This window comes from Danio aesculapii, chromosome 8, assembly GCF_903798145.1.
Source record: "Danio aesculapii chromosome 8, fDanAes4.1, whole genome shotgun sequence".
Lineage (NCBI taxonomy): Eukaryota > Metazoa > Chordata > Actinopteri > Cypriniformes > Danionidae > Danio > Danio aesculapii.
The window spans coordinates 7,647,464-7,674,876 of record NC_079442.1 but is presented as its reverse complement, the minus strand read 5'-3'; the positions used below and the strand labels follow the sequence as shown (position 1 = coordinate 7,674,876).

At 36.4% G+C, this 27,413-nt stretch overlaps 1 protein-coding gene across 1 annotated transcript; it reads right to left on the bottom strand.

Moving 5' to 3' along the window:
- Positions 1-283: 283 nt before the first annotated feature.
- Positions 284-26,301, bottom strand: si:ch211-251b21.1 (uncharacterized protein LOC571720 homolog). Its single transcript, XM_056463104.1, has 10 exons — positions 26,267-26,301; positions 26,061-26,136; positions 16,508-16,539; positions 16,238-16,417; positions 15,335-15,561; positions 13,203-13,300; positions 7,990-8,207; positions 6,405-6,624; positions 5,049-5,293; positions 284-1,207 (listed from the first exon to the last, which is right to left on the bottom strand). The coding sequence occupies exons 2-10, from the start codon at positions 26,119-26,121 to the stop codon at positions 1,112-1,114; spliced, it is 1,377 nt and encodes a 458-aa protein (XP_056319079.1). The 5' UTR covers positions 26,122-26,136; positions 26,267-26,301; the 3' UTR covers positions 284-1,111.
- Between the last annotated feature and the right edge of the window lie 1,112 nt (positions 26,302-27,413).

Genomic DNA, 27,413 nt, shown 5'->3' with positions numbered 1-27,413 from the left:
AATACTTAATTTAGTAATGAAAAAAATCATTAATAAAGTATGAAAATACAATTATTAAGCACATTATAAATGTGCTTATAAGTCAAGAATACAGCATTTGTAGCTGCAGTTATAAACTGTTTACTAACGTTTATTAATGTAGAGTCAATGCTTAACAAATATTGAAGTAACTATTTGCTAATGCTTGATAAATGGTTCATAGTGTGTAGTTATTATAAAGTGTTACCAGAATATTTAGTCACAAAGGCTTGGTCGGAGTAGAAATGAATACATAAAGCATATATTACATATGCAAACAGCATAGTTCATCTTTTTATTTCGTTAAGAAAATTCTCTAAAATAGAACAATGACATATAAAATATAGGAATGATTCTTCACAGTATTCATGGAAAACATTTTGCATGCATCGTTTTGTATTATAGGAGTAAAAGAAAACATTTGAACTTATCTGTATGCAATTTTCTCTTACATGCATATACACGCATTAAAAAAGATTGCATATAAGATTAGGACATGGACAGAAACTTGGGAATTATCAAAATGTTAACAGCAGTGTAAGGTAATATTGCAATGAAAGAGTGTAACATGATATTATTAAACTGATGCGTCCTCCATCTCTTTATGTAAACCAAAATAAAACTAACTTAGACTTGTTTAATACAATAAGACACATTAAAAGAACCAAATTCATTCTGTAGATAAACTGTTATACTATTATCAAGGTGAGTGTCATGAAACCAAAAATATTTATCCATTCGTTCATATTCCTTAGGCTTAGTCCTTTATTTATCAAGGGTTGCCACAGCGGAATGAACTACCGAACCAAAAATCTGTCGTGTTTAATACCAAAATAAATAAAATAAAAAAATAAATTTGGCTATTCTGCAAATAAAACGTTTCACTGTAAAGACAAAACTGATACACAGGAGATCTGGTGAGAAAACCTGACTAAATCCTCTTTAAGCGATACTTAAATTTCGAAGTGTACACAACAAATGCAATGGTTTCACGACCCTCACCCACTCAGTATAGTTAGTAGCATATAAAAGTGATTTGGACATGATGAACTTTAAGCGATAAAATGCATATGTGTCAGTGCTTTATTGAGGATTAGGCTTTGTTTTTCTCAGTGGAATCTGACGTTGCCACTTCGCCACCTCTGAAGCGCTGACTGAGCTCTGCAGACATCACCGAACAGCAGGATTTCTGTAAGAAAGCAGAACATTTACAGCGTCAAAACCTGTGAGAAGTAGTGCATCAAGTGGTCACTTTACTGATCCTTTTTTTAGTAAACATGTATTTGCTGAACTAGAACTTGCATTGCCTTATGAGACCTTGATCGTTCCTCCAAATATTGTTTAATAGTTTGAAGAGATATATTTGTTGGGTTGGGGTTGTAAATTATGGTACAAATTTGTAAGTGGAAATGCTTCACTAGCAAGAAAACAGTTAAACAGACCGTCAGCAGCACGAGGATAAAGAACGAGCCTCCTCCATTTGTCCTCTTTACTTTCTCTTTCCTGCATAAGGAAACTGTGTTGTACACACTCCACTGAAGACATCCAATAGCCTACATATTTCATTTAATTTGTTAAGCACATAGATTTGTTTCAAATCTATTTCTAAATTCAGTTCTAATTTCCAGCAGACAAATAAATGAGCAATAATATTGAAGTGTTTATTGGGAGGCCATATGCCTCATACGGTCCAAAACCTGACAGGTGGACAAATCTAAGCTTGTTTTTATTAAAACAAATATAAATATGCATTTAATAAATAATACTACTAATAATAATAACATTATACAAAAGCCAAGTTGTTGTGAATAAACTTAAAAAAGGTGAAAAAGGCACGGATGTAGTTATTTTATATTTATGTGGAAAATAATAATTTTTGTAATATTTTATTCCTTTAATTCTTTTTCATTTGTAAAGATGTTTGTGTATTGCTCAACATCCTGTGTGTATGAAGCAATGTGTAAGCAATTGGACCACATAGGTGCTCTGTGTTGTACTTCAGACCCGCTTTCAGGTATTTTAGTTCCTCAAAATAGCAACGTGCCAACAATGTGCCTTAACACACCTCCTTTCTAGACCAGCACACCCATGAGTTCCCAAAGTGGCGCAAATGGATTTGCTATTTAAACAACGTGGCGCAAAGCGGGAAAATTAGGGTTGCGCTGGTCTGAAAATAGCAACACATCGCGGCAAACACGTCTTGCGCCTTATTGCACTGGGTGGATGATAGGGTTCAAAGTGATAATTAACCCCAAAAATAAAATTGTACTCACTATTTACTCACACTTCACTTGACTTAAACCGGCTTGAGTTTAAATAAATGGAAAAACAGATAAATGGTGAAATAAGGTACATGTTAATTAACATTTAATTAACTTTTTAATTAACAATTTCAAGCAGAGTGCGAACCCACTGAGGATCATCGGACAGATCATGACTCGAAGATGACGATCATTGACAGATGGACATTCGGCTGAGGGGAATAAAGGGTTAAAGTTCATTTTCACAGCAACACCACAGTATAGCCAACCTAGTGCGGTGTTTATTCCTGTCATTTTTCTGATGATTTATACAAAAACCTACACTGCAACATGGGACTCGCCGGCCTTTTGCTATTAAAGGAAGGAGGAGCAGAGACTATTATGTATGGAACTTTGTCAGACTTTGACAAAGATTTTGTCAGTACTGTTACAGTTCATATGGATCAGTTTCTTCTTCCTCCGGATCATAACATGTAAGTGTCATTAAAATTGTTATTAGTTGTAATCGCCCCGTGTGCCTTGTAATTAGGGATGGTCGATACTACAATTCTTTAATGCGATACGTTACTGATATTTTTTGTAAAATGTTTACGATACCGATATCGATACCACTTATTATTTAAAATGCTATATATATATATATATATATATATATATATATATATATATATATATATATATATATATATATATATATATATCATACACATACATATACACACTGCACAGATACACACACACAATTCACACACTTATATTTATTCTTACTCACCTAATGATAACGAGAGAGAAAGAGAGCTGATTATTCTGATTCATTATTTTATTTATTTTTATTTGATTACTATTATTATACATTCATTCATTCATTTTCTTTTCGGCTTAGTCCCTTTATTAAACCAGGGTAGCCACAGCGGAATGAACCGCCAACTTATCCAACACGTTTTTATGCAGTGGATGCCCTTCCAGCTGCAACCCATCTCTGGGAAATATTATTATACAAAACATTATAATACAATACTACTATTTTCTGTTTACTATGTTGTCTGACGGAGGGGGACTGAGCAGAGGAACACTGGGCAGCTTGTTTTTGTTCCGCTTCTTTATAAGTTTCAGGGTGTGTCGCCTGTAAGGGTTTATAAAGGGTATACGACTTATCACAAATATTGCTTGTGCAACGCATTTTCAGTTGATGAGCACCACAACACGCTGCGTTACGTCTCTGCCATTGTGTCATTCCGTAATGCTGAAGTGTGCGACTTGCGTGTGCTGAGTACATAAGTTATCTGAAAGGCACATGATCGCGCACGTCACGTTTCGCCGCAGATTGATTGGTGTAACGTCTTATATACAAAGCATCACTGACAATCCTGTACACAGCGCTAAAACATTTAGATATGCACAAATTATAAAAATATAGTTAAAATATCGATAATTAAAAAAAATCTAGATCAACTGAAAAGCTTCCGAGTATCGATATATATCGATGCTCTAGCATCGATCTGCACAACCCTACTTGTATTCACTTATCTATTATAGATCAGTGTTCGTACTGTACCTCTCAGAATAAACGTTCATGAGGTTGTTCACATATTGCGTCCAAAACCACATTGAGTGCTTTTTCCTTTAGTGATTTAAATGCATTTCTGAACTTGTGATCCCCTGTTGTTTCAGTTCAACCTTTGGCACTGTATGTGTGGCATACTGAATGTGTGTCGTTGTTATTACTTGGGGTTAGCGTTAAGAGTAGAATAATATGCTGGTGTTTAACTGCATTGCTTTATTGCATTACTGCATTGGGCTCTCACATACTTTGTGTGCTACTTCATAGCCATGGTGGGAATTTCTCTACATCTCACGCTGAACGCAATCGACCTATCGCAACAGACCGCGTAATCGGGCCAATCAGCACATATTAGCATTGCGCTAAGGAGGGGTTTGAGAATAAATGAATCGCTGAACAAATCATATGGGAGTCGTTCGGATAATTAGGTAAAACTAAATGCATATTATATGACAATGAAAGTGTTTTTTGACCTTGCATGCATATCAGCCTTTTGTTGGAGACCCCCAAAACCAAAATATGACCTTTTATAATGCAAAATAGGGGCTCTTTAAAGGCTATTTTAAGAGGCACAAGTGTCAAAAATGACCCATATTTACATTCCTGAATGATAAGCATATTTGAAAGTCACGTTATGTATTGTATACACAATAATTCTACTTTATTTTTAGGATAAATGTAGATACAAACACCAGTTTTTCATGAAAAGTTTCTTTTGACCTGCTTTGACAATGGTACAGACCATTATAGGGGTGTTCAAAATGTATATTCATGTCGTCTATTATTTTTATGACTAATATTAGTATTAACGGATACAGATCAGTGCAAAGCATGTAACACGATTTAAAGGAACACTCCTAAATAGGCTTATTTTACAAGTCACCTGGGGTTAAACAGTTGAGTTTTACCATTTTTGAATCCATTCAGTCGATCTCCAGGTCAGGCAGGTGCAATTTTACCTTAGCTTAGAATAAATCATTGAATCGGATTAGACCATTAGCATATTGCTCAAAAGAGCCTATTTTTTAAAAAAAGTGTAGAACTGAACAAAGCCCTGGTATAAGGAAAAGTTGAATGCATTTGATAATGTCGATAAAGATTGGAATATATTTGATTAAATTTTTTTTATCTATGCAGCATCATTTTGTCTCAAAGACAAATGGACAGTCATCCATCTAGATGACAAACCCCCAAAAGATTGGACTCACCTGCTCACTGTTAGCGACTTTGCGTGATTTGGCAGCTAGTTCCATCAAAGCCAGGAAAAGCCCCAGTCCCAGACCGAATGCCAGTAATAAGAAGACTCCCTTGAGACTTGTGGGCTTTAGTGGAGCACCTTTGCCGTCTTTAGCCACACAACTGCTAGCCCACCACTTACTGCGAAAGTAATCCAGCTCGCCAGACTCACTCAGACGGAGAATGGCAACACTTAGATTCTTCATCAAAGGAGACCCTGAGGGCACACACACATATTCGGTGAGACTGACAACATCACCCATTCAATAACTACGAAGATAGTAAAATATTCATGTACTGGCTTGTTTACATACTACATAGCTTAAGGGATTTATGGGAGATTAAATCATGGTCTTGTGTTTAAACAATTGGCCTCATTCATGAAATACAAGCAGAACAAATTGTTCAGTAATTTATTGTGAAGCAGTTCTGATGTAAATTGTTGGATTTACAAAAGTGTTTGAATAAAAGTGATCTAGATCTGATCCTACCATGCATAAATGTGATGTAAAACTTGTTCTTATTGACTAACGCAGTGTTTCCCAACCCTGTTCCTGAAGGCACACCAACAGAACATATTTTGGATGTCTCCCTTATCTCACCCATTCACTTTAGGTTTTGGAGCCTCTTCTAATCTTCTGGTGAGTTGATTCAGGTGTGTTGGATTAGGGAGAGCTTGAAAATGTGTACTGTTGGTGTGCCTTCAGGAACAGGGTTGGGAAACACTGGACTAATGGACTACTCAATTTTGATGAATTGGCATAATAATATTTAACATGTTAGCTGTTTTTTATGTAACTGTTTAACATTGGGTAAAACATATAACATCACCGTCTCTTTTTACCCTGCCGTTCAATTATACGGTACTCGTACAATGACGACAACAAAGGAGAGTTAATATTACTAGTTACCTAATTTTGTACAGTAATTTGCTCCAAATTGATGTATTACGTTACTACCATGGATTCCAAATCAAGCATTTCAGCTTGAAAAAACACTGCGCTGCCATTAGCTAAAATGGACACGTTTGTCAAATAATTAAGTTTACCCTTTATAGAAATCTCATTTGAATACTTTTGTTTCTCATTAAATCTTCTGACCAATCAAATGTTCTCTAGAATCTGACATGCCCCGCCCCCTTGAAGATATTGCTCATTTGCTTTTCATTTGATGCGCTTGAGCTCAACCACTCTTACTGGCAGAAACAAAATGCTAATAGGTGTTTTTCAAAAAAAAAGTTTGTGTTATATGACATTTAATGAATGAGGCCCAATGAGATTGATGTTTCATGAATGTAAAATATAATTGTTAAGGAATAAAGAGTATACCCAATGGAGCAGCAATGCTGTACCCTCTCATGCCAATGATTTCGGGGGCACGTGTGAGGTTACAGTATCTCGCCACTGCCAGGTCCAGGGACACAGATTCGCCAATGAAAGCATAGTTGCCTTTCTGAGCCCTGCGGAAACCTTCTGCCGCATTGAGCGAATAGCTCTGGGCTTCCTTGATGTGCTCGTAGATTCTGTGGTATGTGGGGTTGTTGGAGTTCTGATAAAAGGGAGATAATTGAAACACATGGTTGGATGATTGACATTTAAATAATGGGTAAAGTTGTATGGATGAACATTGAATAAATAAAAATTCATGCTTGGATTACAGAAGCTTATCAGTTTGTACAAAATGTATCATTGCTAGTTAGTAAAAATTATCTGTTAATTAACAGGTTCTTTATGTCGTGATTCACAGTTTATTTACGTTGATGAATTGCATTATTGAACATTGATCTCTGCTCTGTTAACATCTGGTGTTGAAAATTAAACTTTGCAGTTCGTCATTATTATTGACATTTTTAGTAGTTTGAAACAATATACTGTATCAGAAATAATTTATATATGATATAATCAATAAAATAACACTTTATTACTAGGTTTTTGTACCATTTATAACACCAATCCATCCAAAATATGATTTCAAATTATTAAAAATGTCAGTAAAAACACTTTTGCAAACTTTTTAACATCACACTGTAAAAAATCCTGGTTGCCTTAAATTTTGAGCTGAATCAAATTAACCTCATGAGTGAACTTTTATGTTAATAAAATTAGTGAATATCATGTTAAACTGACTTGCGTAACTTATAAAATAATGTTAGAACATGATTAAATTAGTTTAGTAAGTCACAATGGCCTAAAAACATTTGCTGTAATTTTTACAGTGCATAAGTTGTTGGAGAAAAAAAATCAAGGTCCCAGTATGGCAATACAAATGCATCTACAGTTGAAGTCAGAATTATTAGCCCCCCTGAATTATTATCCATCGCGGATATAACTGAGGACGCAGGCGGTGAGGGAGGTGTCGCGGATGCCGCCCTCTCTATTCTGCCGCCCTAGGTGGCCGCCTAGGTCGCCTCTATGGACGCGCCGGCCCTGCTCACATCATTAGTGCTGTGTAAGCATCATCTATTTTACATAAATATAAAAATAAATTAAAACTAAAGAGATTGTTGCGTGTTTTATGATATGCTGTAATAAATTTAAACGTTCATTGTTTTGGTAACACTTTATTTTGATGGTCCATTTGAGTATCACTGTCTGCTTAATATCTGTTGATACAGACATTCAACAGACATTTAACTTACTATAAGAAACTTTGCAAGTACATGTCAACTTACACTAACCCCAACCCTAATCCCAACCTAATGGTCTACTTATAATCTAATGAGAATTAGTTGCAATGTAAATTAAATTCAACAAATGGACCATCAAAATAAAATGTCACCATTGTTTTTCTTATGGTTTACCATGTGTTACATAGACATTACATGAAACAGTAGGTCATGAATATTGATTCCTAGAAAAGTCATAGAATTTTTGTAGTAAAAATGTTTATGAACCATGAAATACTGTGTCTTACCTTGAAGAAGCTGAAAGATGAAGAGTCTTTAATGGTACCGTACTCGATCACATTTTGATTAGCAAGGTCTTCAAAGGTCTTTATTGACAGCTGCTGGTTGTCTGAATGCAGCCATAAACTGAGGTTGGCAAAGTAACACGCAAGCAGCACCAGTGAAAAAATCCACCAGATAGAGGTGATGACACGTCCTGAAAGAGCTTTGGGGTGGGGTCCAGCACCTATGGCAAAATTTACAACAAACTTTGAATGAGATTTTAACTGACATTACTACCCATTCCTCTACAAGTCTATCATATCAACTAATGGATCAAAATGTTGTTTTGTGGGAATGGAAGATCAAGACTAACTGGGAAGAATATTTTTTTGTTATTGACAGGGATGTATGCAGTACATTGTTCCCTTTCTGTTGCCCATTATGGTGCTATGTGATGGTATTATTGGGGTTTGCAGTCCTTCTGGTGTAGGATGCAATCAAACTGATCCCTTACAGTCCTTACTTCATAGTATCCAGTCTCTGCTTCCACTAGAGAACTCATTCTCCAGTGTGTCTTTTTTGAAAACTAGGTGGCAGCAATTGACCCTTCGCTAAGCCACACCCAAAAACCGCCACCTACCAATCGTGGCTTAGCAACCGTAGCTACGCGCAGGGGCTCTGTCAAGCTTTCGAGTGAGGGAAACAAGCCAAAGCGCTGTGCATATGGATTATGCAAATCTGATACCCGGTATCCTTAAAGTTTGGACAGGGTGATGGAATTTTTTCCCTTTTCAAAACCTAAAACCGAAGGGGAGAAATTCCAGCGTGGATCAAACTCTGTGAGGGGCGCTAAAGGAGTTATGTTAGTTTTGTTTTCGATATTCCTGACACATTTAGTGATAGACGACAATAACTCACACACCTCTTACCCTAAAAAGATCTAAACTGTGTTTCTTACAAAAATACAAAGCAGGTTATGTTTTTCAGCTGTCTTTTTATTTTTATTTTTTTCGCTCGATATTATGAGCACTGCTCCGTTTAAGCCTTCGCAATAGTAGTCATACTAATAGCAGTCATATTTCCATCTGTTTCAAGCTATGAATATTTCAAAATACATATCAACAGAACAAAACCGAGATATGATCACAATCTGAGCACTTGCGATCAATATACTTCACCCGCAGCTGTTTTTCAGTAATTTAAACCCCTTATGTCCATGTCAGAGCTACAATTCACTGATGTTTTCGCCTGTCTTTTGGAGTTTTAGGTGACGCTATTATATCAAGTTAGTGTCTGCTTTTATATTTGGTGTCTGATTAATATTTGCTGGTAGGGAAAATATATTTGTTCACTTCTGCTATTTATACTTTGATTTGCATTTCAATTTATTCATTTCTTCCACTTAACTGCAAATTGGATAAACGGTATAAAGAGCACTCAAACATACCGACAGTTATAGGTACTGTACATTGTTATGGCTCAATGTTGCTAATATTCAGCACAAATCTATCAATTTCGCCTCTCTGGCTGTTCTTTCTATGAATGAAGGATGTAGAATCACTGTCCATGTGTGTTTCCTCGTCGGTTAGTAACGCTATATTTCACTACACAACAATAGTCTATCAGGCTTTTTTCCTGAAAAAGAGAAATCACGTTTTAATTTGTTATTATTAGATTATTTTAAAATTTCACCTCTCCTGCTGTGCATGAACTGAGCTGTTGAATGGTTGGCGTATGAGGCGGCTAGGCTAACCTAGCTTCAATTTTGTTATTTTCTAATCGGTTGCCTATTATGTCGTGAATACTGCAGTCCTTTTTTGTCTGGCTTTCTCGGATATCTCACCTGTTCGCCAAATATGACTAATTATATCCCCCGCAATGTCTGACACCGGCGCATACATGTTTTAATAAACGTGCCAGTCACGAAAGCTTGACAGGCATAGCAACAGTAACTAAGGACAGTGGGGCTTAGCGAAGGGTCAATTGTTGTAAAGGACGCATACTTTCATGTCTTAATTCTCACTCTCACTTACTTTCTCTTAGTCTCTGATTTATCAGTGGTTTCCACAGTGGAATGAACTCCTAATTACTCTGGCATATGTTTTTATGCGGTGGATGCCCTTCCTGAAGCAACCCAGCACTAAGAGTACATTACATTTTGAACGCCCAGTGCTGGGAAACACCCATACACACTCTAGGGTCATGTCCACACGTGCACTGGTATTTTTATAAACAGGGTTTTCCCCACTTTCATTTAAAAAAAACTTCGTCTACATGCAAAAACGCACTGTGATGCATGTTAGAGACACACCAAACCACCAGTTGGCGATAATAACACTTTTATGCTGGAATAAGGAAATAAGTATTTGCACGAGTAAATTGCATACAAATCAATGCAAATGTGAGAACAGAGGTGGATTACCATCCCACAGGTAAACGAGATGAATTATGTGATGTGTTGGTGGCCAATCAGAAAGGAGAAAACAGCGAGCATGCTGATGTCATGATGCAAAAACTCCAGTTGTAGTGCCCACATGACCACACTGTACCCGGAGTTTTGGAAAATCTTCACCCTGGCTGGAGTTTTTAGAAAGTTTCAGCCACCTGACACTGTGTTTTTGTGTGAACAAACAGCAAAACCACATAGAAAAAAATGCAGTTTTGAAAATACCTGTGTTTGTGTGGACAGGACCTCATTCACACACACACACTCATACCACACAGCCTATTTACTTTATCCTGTTCACCTACAGTAGTCAACATTTGATTTGATTCAAAACCTCTCACATAGCAAAATTTCTCTGGCCCAGATCTGGCCCATACAATCAGCTTTTGCTTGGCCCACATGCCGCAGTGAATTACAGTACATGACTGGACCAAGTCTGGTTTCCAGACAAGGGCAAACATGGACCATATTTGGACCAAGTCTCAGCCAAGTTAACAACCCATAACTGAGCCTGAACTGGGCCAGATATGTTGGTGTGTCACAACTGCAATGAAATTGATAAACCTATGAATCATTGCGTTTTAGGTGTGCAATGGGCGTGCTTTTTCTTGAAGTGACCTGATTGGTAGAATTTTTTTCTTTATTTGAAAATAATAAAAATGCATTTTAAATGTGGGTTAAGATAGGCCAATCTTACATGGCCCACATATCAATTATTAACATCTGAGCCAAATACTATAATTTACATCTGGCCCAAGTATTGTTATAAAGTATAGTACTTAAAGAAGGTGCCAACTCTGCCCACATGCTCTGCCCACATGCTGTATGTCAGTGCCAGATAAATGCCTGCTGTGCCAGATTTATGTCAAATCTGGGCCAGAATTCTTTGCTACCTGGGCTTTTATCAAGGCTTCCCTAAAACTAATCAAAAACACCAATTCTTGACTTAGGACACTTTTGAAAAACTATTTTGAGCTACTTCAAATGTTGACTACTATATACCACGTCTTTGGACTCTAGGGGAAACCCTACACATTAAAAACCCACACGAGCACAGGCAGAACATGGAAACTCCACACAGAACTGCCACCTGGTTCAGCCGGTACTCAAACCAATTACCTTCTTGCTGTGAGGCAACAGTGCTTTCCACTGATCCACCATGCCTTCATGTCTTGATTCTACCTCTGCAATTCTGCTTGATTCTACCTCTACGGTCTGCTTTTGAGGGTCATATCAGTAGGAAGTTTGGCCTTTGGGCAATAGGTTAGAAACAGCAGACTCAAGTTCAACATGCTCATGAAAGCAGCTAAATGGTGGATAACAAACCTGCATCTTCACAGCTTACAATCGAGTCTCTAATCAAGGAGCTTGAAAATTTTAGAAAGGACATGACAGGGAATTCTTAGCACTTCTAAATAGCTCTCTGGAACCAATCCCGTCTTTAATCGAATTGTTCAGGATGACCTTAACATCACAAGCAGCAACGATCAGTGCAATAGAGATGAGCCTTTTCAGATCACATTGACCGAATAACTCTCTTCAGTAGAAGCTGATTAACACAGGTAAGAATAACACTGCTCTTAAGGCCAATGTTAAGGACCTAGTGTCTTGGTCCATGCGTCAAAATATATGAGTTGTGTAAGCACAGGGAGATGGGTGCTCCATCACCTCAACCAAATTGGACTTTGGGTCAACTAGGAAAAATCTCTCCTATGCAAAGCATCTCTTTTCCGGAGATGAAGCTGGACTCTTATCAACGGGGTGCATTTACCAATGACCATGCCCAGTTAGTGTCATCTTTTTGGTGTACTAGACAAAAAATCGTGCTCTTTCCTCAGGTATGGAGTGCTACCTAATCCACAAAGAGTGTTTCCTTCTCTTGAGCTTTGACGCACCATGTTTCTCTAGCAGACCATTGCAGAGCTGTAAGCTGGGTAATGCAACACATTTGTAGTCTCTGAATGGAGTTTGTTTCTTACTAACTTTTCTGGGTTGGTAGGGATCTCTGCAGCTTGCATTCCCCCCAGAATAACAACTCTTAAATACCTTAGTTGAAATGACAGACTTGTCAGGGTTTAGATAGTAATGTTTTGGTCTGTGCATTTGTCTGGACAAGGGACCCCTAATGTCATGAAAACACAATGTCATAATGGAAAACAGAAAGGGAATGTCTTGGTTACTAATGTAACTCTCATTCCTTAATGTAGGCAAGAGATATATTTTGTCCCTATAACCACAACTCTCTGGCCACCGTCTCTGCCTAAATCAGTGGATGCATGACACCATCGTACCCTATATAAATGCAGATTCCACTTCCTAATACTCTGTTTTCTTACTATTCAGAGTTGGTAGGGAATGAGACATTGAGAATTAGAATTAGTTGGCATGTAGTTGAATGTAACTTAGTGTTAACAAAACGTGTTAGAATTGACCATCAAAATAAAGTGATTTCCAATTCACTTAACAGCAATTTCTATTTCCTGGCTTTTAAACACATAACTTGATGAACAAATCCAAGTAAATAAAGCTAAAAAAACAACCTAAAATGAGAGGTCATGTCGGTGCTAGTGGTGTAGTGGTTAGTGCGTCGACACATGCACTCCGGTGCTCATGGCGACCCGAGTTTGATTCCGCCTCGCGGTCTTATGCCGATCCTTCCCCTTTCTCTGCTCCCCATGCTTTCCTGTCAATACTCTCTACTGTCCTCTCAAATAAAGGTGAAACCCCCGAAAAAAGAATGATATAAAATGAGATGTTATAATTTTATAACCACACTTATCCAAGCTACGCTACCTTGAAGTGTCAGTGCTCCAACAGTATACCAAAAACTGTGTGAGAGCGTGAAGGAATTGTTGTCTTTCTCTGGTTGCTCCCACTCACAGGGGCTGATCCTGAAAAACAGAACTGAAGTCATGGTTTTGCAATTTTGGGGGGATTTAATTGTTTTAAATAATAACCATAGCTCAGGGGTTTCAAACTCAGTTCCTGGAGGGCTGCAGCCCTGCACAGTATAGTTCCAACCTTGCTTCAACACACTTACCTCTAGGTTTTAAACAAAACCGAAGGACTCGATTAGTTTGATCAAGTGTGTTTAATTAGGGTTGGAAGTAAACTGTGCTGAGCTGTGTCCCTCCAGGAAGAGAAGGTGTCCAATCCTGTTCCTGGAGATCTACATTCCTGCTTGCGAAATTCTGCCATACGGCACTGCGAAAAGGGGCGGGATTAAATAAGATGATCAGACGTTACAAAAAATTACAGATTGCTCCATATTTAAAATTTCTGTTTTGAAAGGTCATGTTATGCTCTTCTGTTGGTCTCATGCATGCATGTGATGCGATTTTGCTGGTCAGAGTTCACCAAGCTTGAACTTTGCAACACAACGACATGCGAAATTGTGTTTCTGAACTGCCACATTCGCATGCATATGAATGGAAGTCTATGGGGCGAAAAGTGTGTGACCACGGCTTGACCTTTAGGTTTCAAACAAGCCTTAAGGACTCAATTAGTTTGATCAAGTATGTTTAATTAGGGTTGGAAGTAAACAGTTTAGAGCTGCGGCCCTACAGGAACTAAGAGTGCCCAATCCAGTTTCTGGAAATCTACCTTCCTGCAGACATCAGCTCCAACCCTGATCAAACACAACTAAACCAACTAAAGCAGCTGTCACACTAGAGATTGTGCTTACAAAATTTTGTCATACGGCACTGCGAAAAGGGGCGGGATTAAACAAGATGACTAGTCGATTAAAAAGCAAGCGATTGCTCCATATTTAAAATTTCTGAACAGAGGGGTCATGTTTTGATCTTCTATTGGTCTCACGCAATCATGTATCAAAGACCTTTCAAATTTCAATTTCGCACAAGCTTGCGTTTTCAGTCTGCCACATTCGCTTGCATACAATTTGAAGTCTATGGGGCGAAAAGCATAGTGTGACCACGGCTTACCTGTAGGTAACACAAGCCTGAAGGACTCGATTAGTTTGATCAAGTGTGTTTAATTAGAGTTGGAACTAAACTGTGCAGAGCTGCGGCCCTCCAAGAACTGAGGGTCCAAAATCCTGTTTCTGGAGATCTACCTGATCAAAAAGAAATACGCCAACTAAAGCCGCGGTCACACTAGAGTTTGTGCTTGCAAAATTTTGTCGTTCGGCACTGCGAAAAGGGGCGGGATTAAACAAGACGTTTAGAAACATAAAAGCAAGCGATTGCTCCATATTTGACATTTTTGATAAGAGGTCATGTTTTGATCTATTGGTCTCTTACAATCATGTGATACGATTTTGCAGGTCAGAGTTAATCAAACTTAAACTTTGCAACAACATGCAAAACTTTTCACATGAGTTTCCAATCTGCCACATTTGCATGCGTATGAATGAAAGTCTATGGGGCAACAAGTGTATTGAGACCACGGCTTTACCAGTAGCTTTTAAATAAGCCTGAAGGACTCAATTAGTTTGATCAAGTGTGTTTATTTAGGGTTGGAAGTAAACTGTGCAGAGCTGTGGCCCTACAGGAACTGTAGGTCCCCAACCCTATTCCTGGAGGGCCGCAGCTCTGCACAGTTTACTTCCAACCCTAATCAAGGTGTGTTTGATCAAGGTTGCAGTTGAACTCTGCAGGAAGGTAGTTCTCCAGAAACAGGATTGGGCACCCCTGCACTACCAATCTCACAGCAATTGGTAACCTTTTGATTTAGTGGCTAATTCGTATGCATTTGTACAATCTCATTTGTACAATTTAGTATGATCTGCTCATCCCCCAATGACGGTTGGGTTTAGAAGTGGGGTTTGGTGCCATGCCTGCTTTTTAAAATCTTAAATTTCCGTACGACCGAATATGTACGAATTAGCCACTAAACTGACAAAACGTAAAAATTGTTACGTTTCCTCATGAGATCAGACTGGCACTACTGTATTTGACACTTACCGTGACACCAAGAAGATACAAACTGAGGTCAACAGGTAGGCAACAAGTACACCCATCCACATCTCAGTGGAGAACAGTTTAAGAAGGCTCAGGAACTGCGAGTCATCTGAGCCCAAGTCTTTCCTCATGATGAAACTAAGGCCTGTCTGCATAAAGGGTTTGGACATGTCCACAACTGCCTCACGCTGAGCCGTAAGAGTAAGCGGTGCCACAGCGATATCTGCTTCCTGTAGAAACCAACCCAACAGTCAACTTTATCAAATGAAATGAGTGTAGTTAACTCAAAATGTACTGAAAGTTAATTCTACTCATTTGAAAAGAGTTTTGAACAGTGTTGAAGGTAATGAGTTAATTACAGTAAATACCTCATTACTTTAACTTAAATGGAGTAAGTTCACAGTACTCATATAGATTAGTTTTTTAACTCAAATGGTTTGTTGCAATCGGTTTCCTCAAACGGTTTGAGTTGACTTAACTTATTGGGTTTTACAGTACTCGGTTGGTTTGAGTTCTCTTCATTTATTGTTTTTTTACTGTGCTCAAATTGCTCCATTTACTGAAATGGAGTAAGTTCACAGTACTCATTGGGATTTGTTTTTGAACTTAAATAGTTTGTTGCAATCAGTTCCCTCAATGGGTTTGAGTTACCTTAACTTATTGGGTTTTACAGTGTATATAACATTTACCAAATGTACAAAAACTAAATGTTAGTAACCTACATTGTTGTAAACTGAACAAGGCAAAGATGGGAGGAATTATAGGTAGATTCAGATGTAGAGGGAAAAAAAAAACAGGGTAACAAGATAATCCATACTTCTAATTAATTTACACAACTGTTTAATATTCTAATTCATGTCAAACAACTGCTTTTTTAAATTCTGCCAATCAAATTACGATACTCACTCCTCTGACAACTTCTCCAATCATTCCGTTCCAGTTGCCACTGTCGTCTGTTTTGCCATATCGGCCGTCCTTCACGACATGAACATCGTACTTAAAGCCTAATTTATTAGAGATAGCTGACAGCAGGTCAATGCAGAAGCCCTCCAGTTCGGAGCCTTTAGACATTGCATATGGTTCCTCCTGTAAGGAATTGTGAATAAGTATTAACTTAAAACTGTATTTATTATTTAAATATGATTTTTAGTACAGATTGTATTATTTTTAACCCACCTTAATGGTTGTAACCTTCAATGGCTGTGGTCCTAAAAACAAAACAACATCCAGTTAGCAATAGGGTGAGAATCTAAGGCTTACTAAGGCCTTGTTAAGGTACACATGGTGGTTGCTTAAAACACCTGAATTCTCCTGGCCATTTTATCACCATATAAAAATCCCTAATTTGATGACACACACAAAAACAATCACACCAACCCTCAACAAGCTGCATGACGTGAGACATCATTATGTTTAATACTAAAGGTGTGGTATGTATGTTTTCAACTTTTCTGAAGCATAAAAAACCATAATATGTTCGCAGATATTTGTGAATCATGATAAGTGAACATACTTATTTACAGTGTTGGACAAGCTACTTGAAAAATGAGGTGAGCAAGGCTAATAGCTACTCTACTTTAAAATGTAGTTTAACTACACTGAAAGCTACCCTCTGGGAAATGTAGCAAGCTAAGCTAAAAGCTGCTTAGCAAAAGTACAAAAGCTACATTTAAGCAATTTTTTTATTGCAATAAAAAATGCAAGCTATAAATAAAAGCTTTTTTTTTTGCCATTTTCATTTTTACATCAAAGCAAATTAAATCCAAATCATTCATATCAAATATTTAGGAATGAGCATTATATTTTATATATATTTACACCTCTTCATTAATGAATTAAACTACATAATGTAGTATCATTAGTAAACATCATTAACTAATAGCAATTACCATAGTATCCTTTAGCCTTTACTACAGTAAACTATATATATATATATATATATATATATATATATATATATATATATATATATATATGAAAAAAAAAGTCACATACTCTCAGACTCTTCAAACTATTATTTATTTTCTAGCAGTATCAATATCTGTGTATAAAAGCAGCACTTCTTGTGTGTATTGCCTCAACCTTAATACCTTCTTCACTAAGTCGCTTTGGACAGAAGCATCTGCTAAAGGTCTAAATATAATGTAAATGTAAGACTCTTCATGCAGTAGATGTTTTTCTATTCATTTGCACCATTTGAGCCAAACTTCATAATCATTCTGAATACAACATATGCACTACCTGCTTAAACACTGGCCTTTTCTTTTATAATTACTTTTTCGGGATTTTCACCTTTGTTAGATAGGAAAGTAGAGAGAATTGACAGGAAAGCATGGGGAGTAGAGAGAGGGGAAGGACTGGCATAGGACCACAAGATGGAATCGAACACAGGTCACTGCAAGCACTGGAGTGCATGTGTCAACACACTAACCACTACACCACTGGTACCGACACACTGGTCTTTTCTAAAAAATGAATTTCACATTTGTATCCATGTGCATTTCGCTAAATAACATCTATTGAGTTCTAGATTCACAAATATATTCAGATGTTAAAAAGTTATGTATTGTATTGGTATGTGCTGTAGTAAAGGTGATGCATGACTGAGTACACACCCTTAACTATTCCTGATTTTTATTACGCAATATGATTATTCCCTTTGTCTCTAATTGGCAGTTCCAAGGTAATCCAATTTACAAATCAGTGAGTAGAAGCAGTACCAGAAAAACACTCGTCTTGTCTTTTTTTTTTTGACAAGGGCAGCACACTTGGACAGCATTCCTGGTTGCTAATGAACCATTCGGTCATGCTGGGACGTACTTTGCACTCTTCTTCAAACAACCACTAATATTCCCAAATTTAGAAGATGTTGACAATATCCCACTTGTGCTACACCGCTATGGTGAAATGGCCGCCTCATGGCCACTAATCTTACTTTGACCAAACGAGACTTAAAAGAAAAGCATTGGAAATAAACAAAAGCTCGCTTTTTGAGTGAGCAGTGCCTCCTGCAGCGGAACGGATGCGGTGAGAGTTTGAGAACGTTCCAGTAAGTCTCTAAAGAAAGCGCTTACAAAATGATGGGAAAGTGCCCCTCTTGTCTGGCTGCCGCATCTGAGTCCACTTGGAAGTTGCTTCCCTTTATTGTTTGATCCTGTTTTTAATGCAGACCAGTCACATAAACTAGCAGACATGCTGAGATGCATGAATGTTAGTCTGTAGTCATGAAGCAAAGAGTTGAATTTAAATCAAAAATAACTTTTTTGGAACCAAAATAACTTCCAATCATTGTTACTTTCAAATTATAATCGGTCTCTGTTTCTTAAGAATTCTTAAAATATAGTACATGTTGTTTTGTGTCCTCTATTAACACTCCACTTTGCTGGAAATAGGCTCATTTTACAAGTCAACTGGAATTAAACAGTTTTTTTTTAAATCTATTCACAGATTTCGGGATCTGGCGGGAGCACTTTCATCTTACAGTAGCTTAGCTTAGCATAAATCATTAAATCAGATTAGACCATTAGCATCTCGATTAAAACGCTTAAAAATGACTTTTGACCATTTTATTTAAAGCTTGACTCTTCCGTAGTAGATACATCATGTGCTAAGACCAACAGAAAATGAAAAGTTGCTATATTCTAGACCAAAATGGCTATACTCTCATTCTGGCGTAATAATCAAGGAACTTTGCTGCCGTACCATGGCTGCAGCAGATGCAATATTACACAACGCTGTTATCTAGCAAAGAGCTAATAATGACCAAAAGCAACATTCAATAGAACGTTCCATTGCAACAGCAGCGCTCAGCAACAGCCCTGTGATTCCGCCATTTTGGAGTGAAAGCAATCGGCCGTCCATTGGATCGTATTGCTATCACGATGGCAAGCAGCTGCTTTGTTTTTTATTTGTTTATTTAAAAAACACATTAAAGCTGAGATACAACCTGAAAGACGACAATACAACACTTACAATCACAAGACTGGTGATCATCAGCACTTTGAATAGTTTATTTTACAGACTTAATATATTTTAACCATATTTCTTTTCTTTGAACTGTCACTTTTAGGTGAAATTACTTTAAATTACTTTAATTTAATAGTTTACGCAAATGAATACTGACATGTTAAATTAAATTAACATGACTATCAAAATGAGATGTTGATAACAGACTGACAGTACACTTATTATATGTTGCAATATTATATGTCAAGTTGTATTCATATATTTATATAATTTTATATATTTTTTATTTATTTTTTTTATATATTTTTTATTTTTTTTAATGCTATCATGAAGGTCATACTGTACATACATACAGTAATTTTTGTTGTGTGGTATACTCATTTTTTCATCACCCTAATTTGAGTAAAAAATAAATAAATAAATAAATAAATAGTCTGTTTTCATTGAGATATTGTTTAAAATGTTACTTTTCAAAAGGGGTGTACTCATTAATGCAGAGAGCACTATATATATATATATATATATATATATATATATATATATATATATATATATATATATAGATAGATAGATAGATAGATAGATAGATAGATAGATAGATAGATAGATAGATAGATAGATAGATACAGTTGAAGTCAGAATTATTAGCCCCCTTTTGATTTCTTTTCTTTTTTAAATATTTCCTAAATGATGTTTAACAGAGCAAGGAAATTTTTACAGTAAGTCTGATAATATTTTTTCTTCTGGCAAAAGTCCTATTTGTTTTATTTCGGTTACAATAAAAGCAGTTTTTAATTTTTTAAAAGCTATTTTAAGGTCAATATTATTAGCCCCTTTAATCTAATTTTTTTTCGATAGTCTACAGAACAAACCATCATTATAGAATAACTTGTCTAATTACCCTATCCTGTCTAACCTAATTAACATAGTTAAGCCTTCAAACGTCACTTTAAGCTGTATAGAAGTGTCTTGAAAAATATCTAGTAAAATATTATTTAATGTCATCATGACAAAGATGAAATAAATCAGTTATTAGAAATGAGTTATTAAAACTATTATGCTTAGAAATGTGCTGAAGAAATCTTCTCTCCGTTAAACAGAAATTGGATGGAAAAATAAACAGGGTGGCTAATAATTCAGGGGGGCTAATAATTCTGACTTTAACTGTATATATAGTGTCGTCATTATTGGATGTCAAAATAACGTTGTTCTTAGTCTCTGGCTAGACATTGAATTTTGGTGACCTGTCGTCATGGCCTGAATCTAACCTAATATAAACGTCTTATGATGTTGTGTGCCTGCTGCAAGCTGTGTGCGATTCTTCCTATTGTAAAATCATGCAGTGTGAAACCCCCTGTCATCGAATTATCCTACAGTTTAAACACAGCAGCGACGGAATGCTACCCCAGATAGTCATGCAGTGTGAAAACATCTATGACGCGACTACTTTAAAAATTGTGCAGTCTGAACTCGATATAAGCCTTAGACCAGGTGAAATCAAAATTGACAATGTTTATTTTGTTATTGCACATTGTTGTTCCTTAGGTGAACAATTAATCCACGCAAGTTTTTCCATTGAAAAAAAAAAGTTGTTTTGATAATCTTTAATCAAAGTCTGGTGATTTGTTTCCGCGATTAGCATGGCGATTCTTTTCTGTTGACGTCAGTTTGACAGCTTCAGCCATAGTATATTTAACCACGCCCCTCTTTCCGTTAGTTTGCAACAAGGGAATGATGAGCGAAAAGAAAGCCCTGGCGCCTACTTTCATACTGAAACCTCCATTTCACATAGACTTTTGGAACTTAGAACCTAATTCAGATCTGAAGGAGTGACACAATTCTTGAATATAGTGACTGGATAAGCTTTCTAAAGTTACACTGTTTGAATAATCTCGAGTCCTGCCAGTTTTTGGCCAGACTGTGAGAAACCTTCATCCGTGTGACACCCAGCAGGCCCCCATCAGTGTCAACGCATATCACTGACACTCCTCATCCTTCCATTCAGACCATGAAAACCGTACATGCCATCAGAACTGAAGTCATGTCATGGGCTGCCCCGCATTAGCGGCTGCTTGGTTTGCAGTGGCTAATTGATTAATCACAGTCATTACAGTGAATAGCGGCAGTGTTCTCCGCTTTAAATGCAGACTGCTCCATGAGCGGCGGGATGTCATGAGACGGTGCCAGCGCAGTGCCATGCTTTAGACTGAAACATGCCGTGTCAGACTAATATTGGCTCTATCTACATCCTGCTTTGTTTACACATCAGACAGCACATCCATGGATCGTCTAGCTATAAAGGCTTGGTCGGTCTCACTCCATTAAACATCCTGATCGTAAACATCACATGAACATTCATGAACTGATTCAAATGATCACACTCAACCCAGATCCATATACATAAACATAACTGTAGTCAAAAGCATTTTTCAGTAGAGACACAAAAAATGTTAACACAATTAGTAATAGTGTAAATAACACAGGCAAACAATTCGGCCATTATTTGTGCCCTTGTGTAATAGATCAAATATATATTTTTGCTGCTTGTTCAAACTACTTATTTAAAATGAGCTGAATCAACACCATTCTTGAGGGTTTTTTGGGACAACTTAATTGTTTTATGTTCAATCCACTTAAATTTGTACAAAAAAAATTAAGTTAACTTAATTGATTTGTGTTGGGACAACATGAAGGAATTACTGTATGTTTACTTATTAGTTTGTACAAATTGAAGTGGATTGAACATAAAACAATGACAATGTCCACAAAAAAAAAAAAAACATTGGGATTTTGTTGTTTCAGCTCATTTTAAATAATTAGTTTAAACATTTGCTAACATCATCTCTTGAGTGCAGGACTGCATTAATCTCGCTACCAAATTACAAAATAAGATTACAAAAGAGCAAGAGCTTCTGAAAATAACTATTGGCCCAGTTTATTTCTGTTGCTACCTATTAGATTCTGCGTAATAGAGTTACAGTTTTAACCATTTCTTGCCTATTAAAGCTATATGCAGCCTAAACCAGAGTGGTCAAGCTGATTTTAGCTGGCTATTTCCCAGTTTGACCAGCTAAGACCAGGCGAAAATGGCTGAAACCAGCCTGAAAACCTCGACATTGGTTGTTGCTAGATCAGATACGGTTGCGGCCAGAAGGTAACGAGAATTATTTAAAATGTTTATTAAATTTCCCATTAATTGTATTTTATTAATGTCTACCCCCACCCTAAACCCAACCGTCATAGTAATGTTAAAACAGTAGTTGTAGCGAGTATTATTTATGTTATTTTTTAAATTACCCAATAAATTGTATTTTTTTAAACGTCTACTCCGACCCCAACCATCACAGTACTGTAAAAAGGTTAATTATAGTCATACAGTGTCACAAAAATTATGCTATATTAATGTGTGTATCCACAGCTGTATCCTATCTAGACTTTACCCCCCAAATCTCTCTAAAACCAGGCTGGTAGACCAACTTAAACCAGCCAACCAACTTAGGCTGGTTTTAGCTGTTTTTTTCAGCTAGGAAATGCCTTCGGTCTGACCCTAAGCCACCATGACCATAAACTTTGCTGGTATTAACAACAATAAATAAATACATTTCAGAACATTTGGAGGGTCCTGGCCACAAATACGCAAATGCTAGCGGCAAATATGAATCTTGTGATTTTTACAAAAGGCTGGTTTCCAGCCATTTCCAGCCTGGTCTTAGCTGGTTAGGCTGGAAAATGGCCAGCTAAAACCAGCTTGACCAGTCTGGTTTAAGCTGGACATAGCTGGGCTCCCAGCCTGGCTAGGCTGGTCAAGATGGTCATCTTCCAGCCTGACCAGCTAAGACCTGGCTGGAAACCAGCCTAGAAGTGGCCAAAACCCCTATAAAACCAGCCTCGTTGACCAGCTAAAACCAGCCAACCAGCCCAGGCTGGTTTAGGCTGTTTTTTCAGTAGGGATGATAACTATAACAGATGCTCATGTTTTGAAGGTCCTATATTTGAAAGGAAAAAACTACAAACAGTATAAAATGTAAAATTGTTAGCAATATTTGCTATTATGCTATATTGCTTCATTAGCATACATGGCTACACTGAATTGTTAGCATAATATGCTATTATGCTATATTGCTTTATTAGGATAAACAGCTACATTGAATTGATAGCACAATATGCTATGCTATATTGCTTTATTAGGATACACAGCTACATTGAATAGCGTACCTGTAGAAGCCAGGGGGGAGTTACAAATCCAACCAGCAGTGGCTAATAATGCTATGACAACCAGCCCCTATTCTACAGTCAAAACAACTTATAAACCTCTAAGCTGCTCTTTACAGCTTTGGAGAACTAATGCTGATTATATGATGTCATTGACTGAGATGGAGATTAGCTAATTATGAATTTAGTCATAGTTATTGAAGTTACAGATGGTCATATGACTTCATAGTAACTGCTTTAAATGAAACTGATTATAAGCAATCCTCAACATAATACATATTTCTCTTTTCCAGATTATGCTTTTATAAACTTTATTAAGCTTTATTAAGCACAAACACTTGGCAAGCCAAAACAAGATTTGACAAAACAAAATGACTACATGTAGCTAAAGTAATTTTTTAGTTTGCAGTAAAATATTAAAAATTATAAGAAAAAAACGAAAGCGCTGCTGTATAAAATGTCTATAAATGATCAGTTTTCTGTATTTTGTGATTCATGTTTGTTTTTCTCATTTATTATGTGTAAAAGTTTTGATATTCTTGGTTTCAGATATATAAAGTGTCATAAAAGTCTTCAAACCGACTATAAGCCAGCCTAACCACAAACTTTGCTTATATTAACACTCTGTGACAAAAAATAAATACATTTTACAACATTTAGGGCATACTAGACACTAGTATGCAAATGCTAGCAGCAAATATCTTGTCAATTTTTCTAAATGATAACAGACCTTATGCTTTTTAAGTCTTATTTTTGAAAGGAAAAAACTGTATAACAGTATAAAATTAAAGATTGCTAGCTAAACATGCTATCATGCTATATTGCTTCATGAGGACACACAGCTACATAGAATAACGTACACATAGAAAGCCAGGGGTGTAGTTACAACACCAACCAGCAGGGGCTAATGATGCTATGCTAACCAGCTCCTATTCTACAGTCAAAACAACTTATAAACCTCTTAGCTGCCCTTTACAGCTTTGGAAAAGTAATGTTAATTATGTATGGAGATGGAGATTAGCTAATTATGAATTTAGTCATAGTTATAGAAGTTACAGATGGTCATATGACCTCATAGTAACTGCTTCGAAAGATAAGCAATACTAATCATAATAGGGTACTACTGTCCAGATTATGCTTTTTAAAACTTTATTAAGCTAAACACAAACCCTTGGCAAGCCAAAACAACATGTGACAAAACAAAATGACTACATATTTTTTAGTTTTCTGCAAAATATCGGAAATTATAAGAAAAAACAAAAACTCTGTTGTATAAAATGTCTATAAATGATCTGTTTTATGTAGTTTGTGATTCATGTTTGTTTTTGTCATTTATTTATGTGTAAATGTTTTGAGATTCATGATTTCAGATATATAAAGTGTCAGAAAAGTCTTCAATATGACTATAAGCCAAACTTTGCTCATATTAACACTCTATGACAATAAATAAATAAATAAATAAATACATTTCAGAACATTTGGGGTGTACTAGCCACTTATATGCAAAAGCTAGCAGCAAATATGAATCTTGTGACTTTTACTAAATGATGATAACAGACCCTCATGTTTTGAATGTCTTATATTTGAAATGAAAAAACTGTATAACAGTAATAAAATGAAAGATTGTTAGCTAAACAGGCTAGGATAAACAGCTACATTGAATAGCGTACACATAGAAAGCCAGGGGTGTAGTTACAACACCAACCAGCAGGGGCTAATAATGCTATGCTAACCAGCCCCTATTCTACAGTCAAAGCAACTTATAAACCTCTCAGCTGCCCTTTACAGCTTTGGAGAATTAAAGTTAATTATGTATGGAGATGGAGATTAGCTAATTATGAATTTAGTCATAGTTATAGAAGTTACAGATGGTCATATGACCTCATGGTAACTGCTTTGCCAAAACAAGATGTGACAAAACAAAATGACTATCAGAAATTATAAGCAAGAAATAGGCTGTATTTTGTGATTCATGTTTTTATCTTCTCATTAATTTATGCTTTTGAACTGCATTATGGGACCTTAATCTTACTTCCAACAATTTTTGATGTTGACAAGTTGAAAAAATTACTTTTATTGACACTTTTTGATCATTTGAGGTGATATATTGTCTGGGTTTGTGTTTGTAAATCACAGTACAAAAACCTGGTAATACAAGAACCTAATAAGAAAATGCCAGTACTTATTCTGTTAATTCTCTCTATATTATTTCTTATAAGATATATTGTTTAAAACTAATAAAATGTCAATAAAAGTTTTTATTTTTTAACTTTTTGAACCATACAGTTGAATTTCCAACATCAAAAGCCAACAGATCAGAAATGAAGTCTCATAATGCAATTCACACCCTAAATTAAATGAAAAATAAATAAATAAATAAATATATATATATATATATATATATATATATATATATATATATATATATATATATATATATATATATATATATATATATATATATATATATATATATATACAATTATCAGATTTAAAGCTTAATATTTTTAATAACATGCATTCACCAGACATATGTATGCAATTACATTACCTGCAATGCAGAGACCAGCTAGCAGTGCAGAGGAAACCAAGATGAGTCCTAATGGAGACATTTTACCACCAGTAACCTGCACAGGAAGGATGACCAGATTTTTATATTAAAATTTTTAAAGTACAACACAAACAATCCACAGATAATAACTCTAAAAGGAAAAGCTCTATTGATAAAAAATGAGCATAAACACGAGCCAAGCTTACCCGAAAACTGTAGTCACCCTCTTATTATTGTTCAACCCACGAGGCACCTCAATTTATAAAGCTTACACACACACTAGAGACTCAAGACAGCCAATAAGAGAACAGGGGACGTTCTTGGGGGCTAAAGAGGGGGGGTTTTGGTCTGACCACAACAAATCTACAAGGATTTATGGGTATAGGCGAGAGCTAGATGAGGGGAACTGAAATCTGCACAAAGAATAACAAGCATGTGATCCAGCGAAGAATGAATCTTAGAGCCGTTGGGTACAAAGGGCATGCAGAAATTATGATCTGCAAGATGCTCAAAGAGAAAAGTCAATGGAGAGCTGGATTTGATTGTTTGACTTTCTTTATAGCTCCAACGTAATTTATAACCTCCCTGGCATGGTGGATTGGGGGGTTTTCACTTTCTTCAGCATGGCTCCATTACGGACATGGCTAAATCGGCACTATGAAGCCGCTTGAAAACTGAAGTAAAATTAAACCGCCGTGACAAAAAAGCGAATGTCCTTGCTGCTGGAATCCTAATGAAGTAAACTTTTGTTGGAGAGACAACAGGCTACAGTCTCTGTCACTCAAAGAGTCATGTAAATCCCAAGCCGTTTTTTTTTTTCTGAAGGATTCGTCTATGGTCCTTCTCCCCAGCCATTGTAACCGTGGTAACCATGGCCCTCGGCATGACTGAACTTCTTCCCACATGTCAGTCATCAGCGATGATGAATAGGTTATAGTGTGTTTGAACTCATCAAGGGTTAAAACATCTTGTTCCATGACAATAATCATTTCCAGTACAAACCGGCAGCTTGGAAGTTGAAATTAACAAAGGAATGCAACGAACTGAAGATCTTTTAATTGTGTTTTGGACTGTGAAGTAATTGGACATCTAGTGTTTTTTCTGAGACATTTTTTTCCTCATCAGGAGGGCTTTGTGTATGGCTAAAGAGGTTGGAAGAGGCCAGAATTACAGCACAGGGCAACGTCTTTAGACGGAGCTCTTTTTTGTTTTCTTTATGTCATATCCATGTTCCCGCACTAAACGGAATCTAATTACTTGAATTATATAAGTGATGTATGAACAATTACACTGCTGATGTGTCAATGCGATGAACTGAGAGTAAAGAATTTATTTTTAATGAGCAGAGCAAAT

Excerpts from the sequence above, each read along its gene's own strand:
- si:ch211-251b21.1 (XM_056463104.1), bottom strand. The coding sequence starts at position 26,121 with ATGTCTCCATTAGGACTCATCTTGGTTTCCTCTGCACTGCTAGCTGGT. Across the intron at positions 15,562-16,237 it reads TTGGAGAAGTTGTCAGAGGA|GAAGCAGATATCGCTGTGGC; the intron begins GTGAGTATCGTA and ends TGGTTTCTACAG. Across the intron at positions 1,208-5,048 it reads AAGTCGCTAACAGTGAGCAG|AAATCCTGCTGTTCGGTGAT; the intron begins GTGAGTCCAATC and ends GCTTTCTTACAG.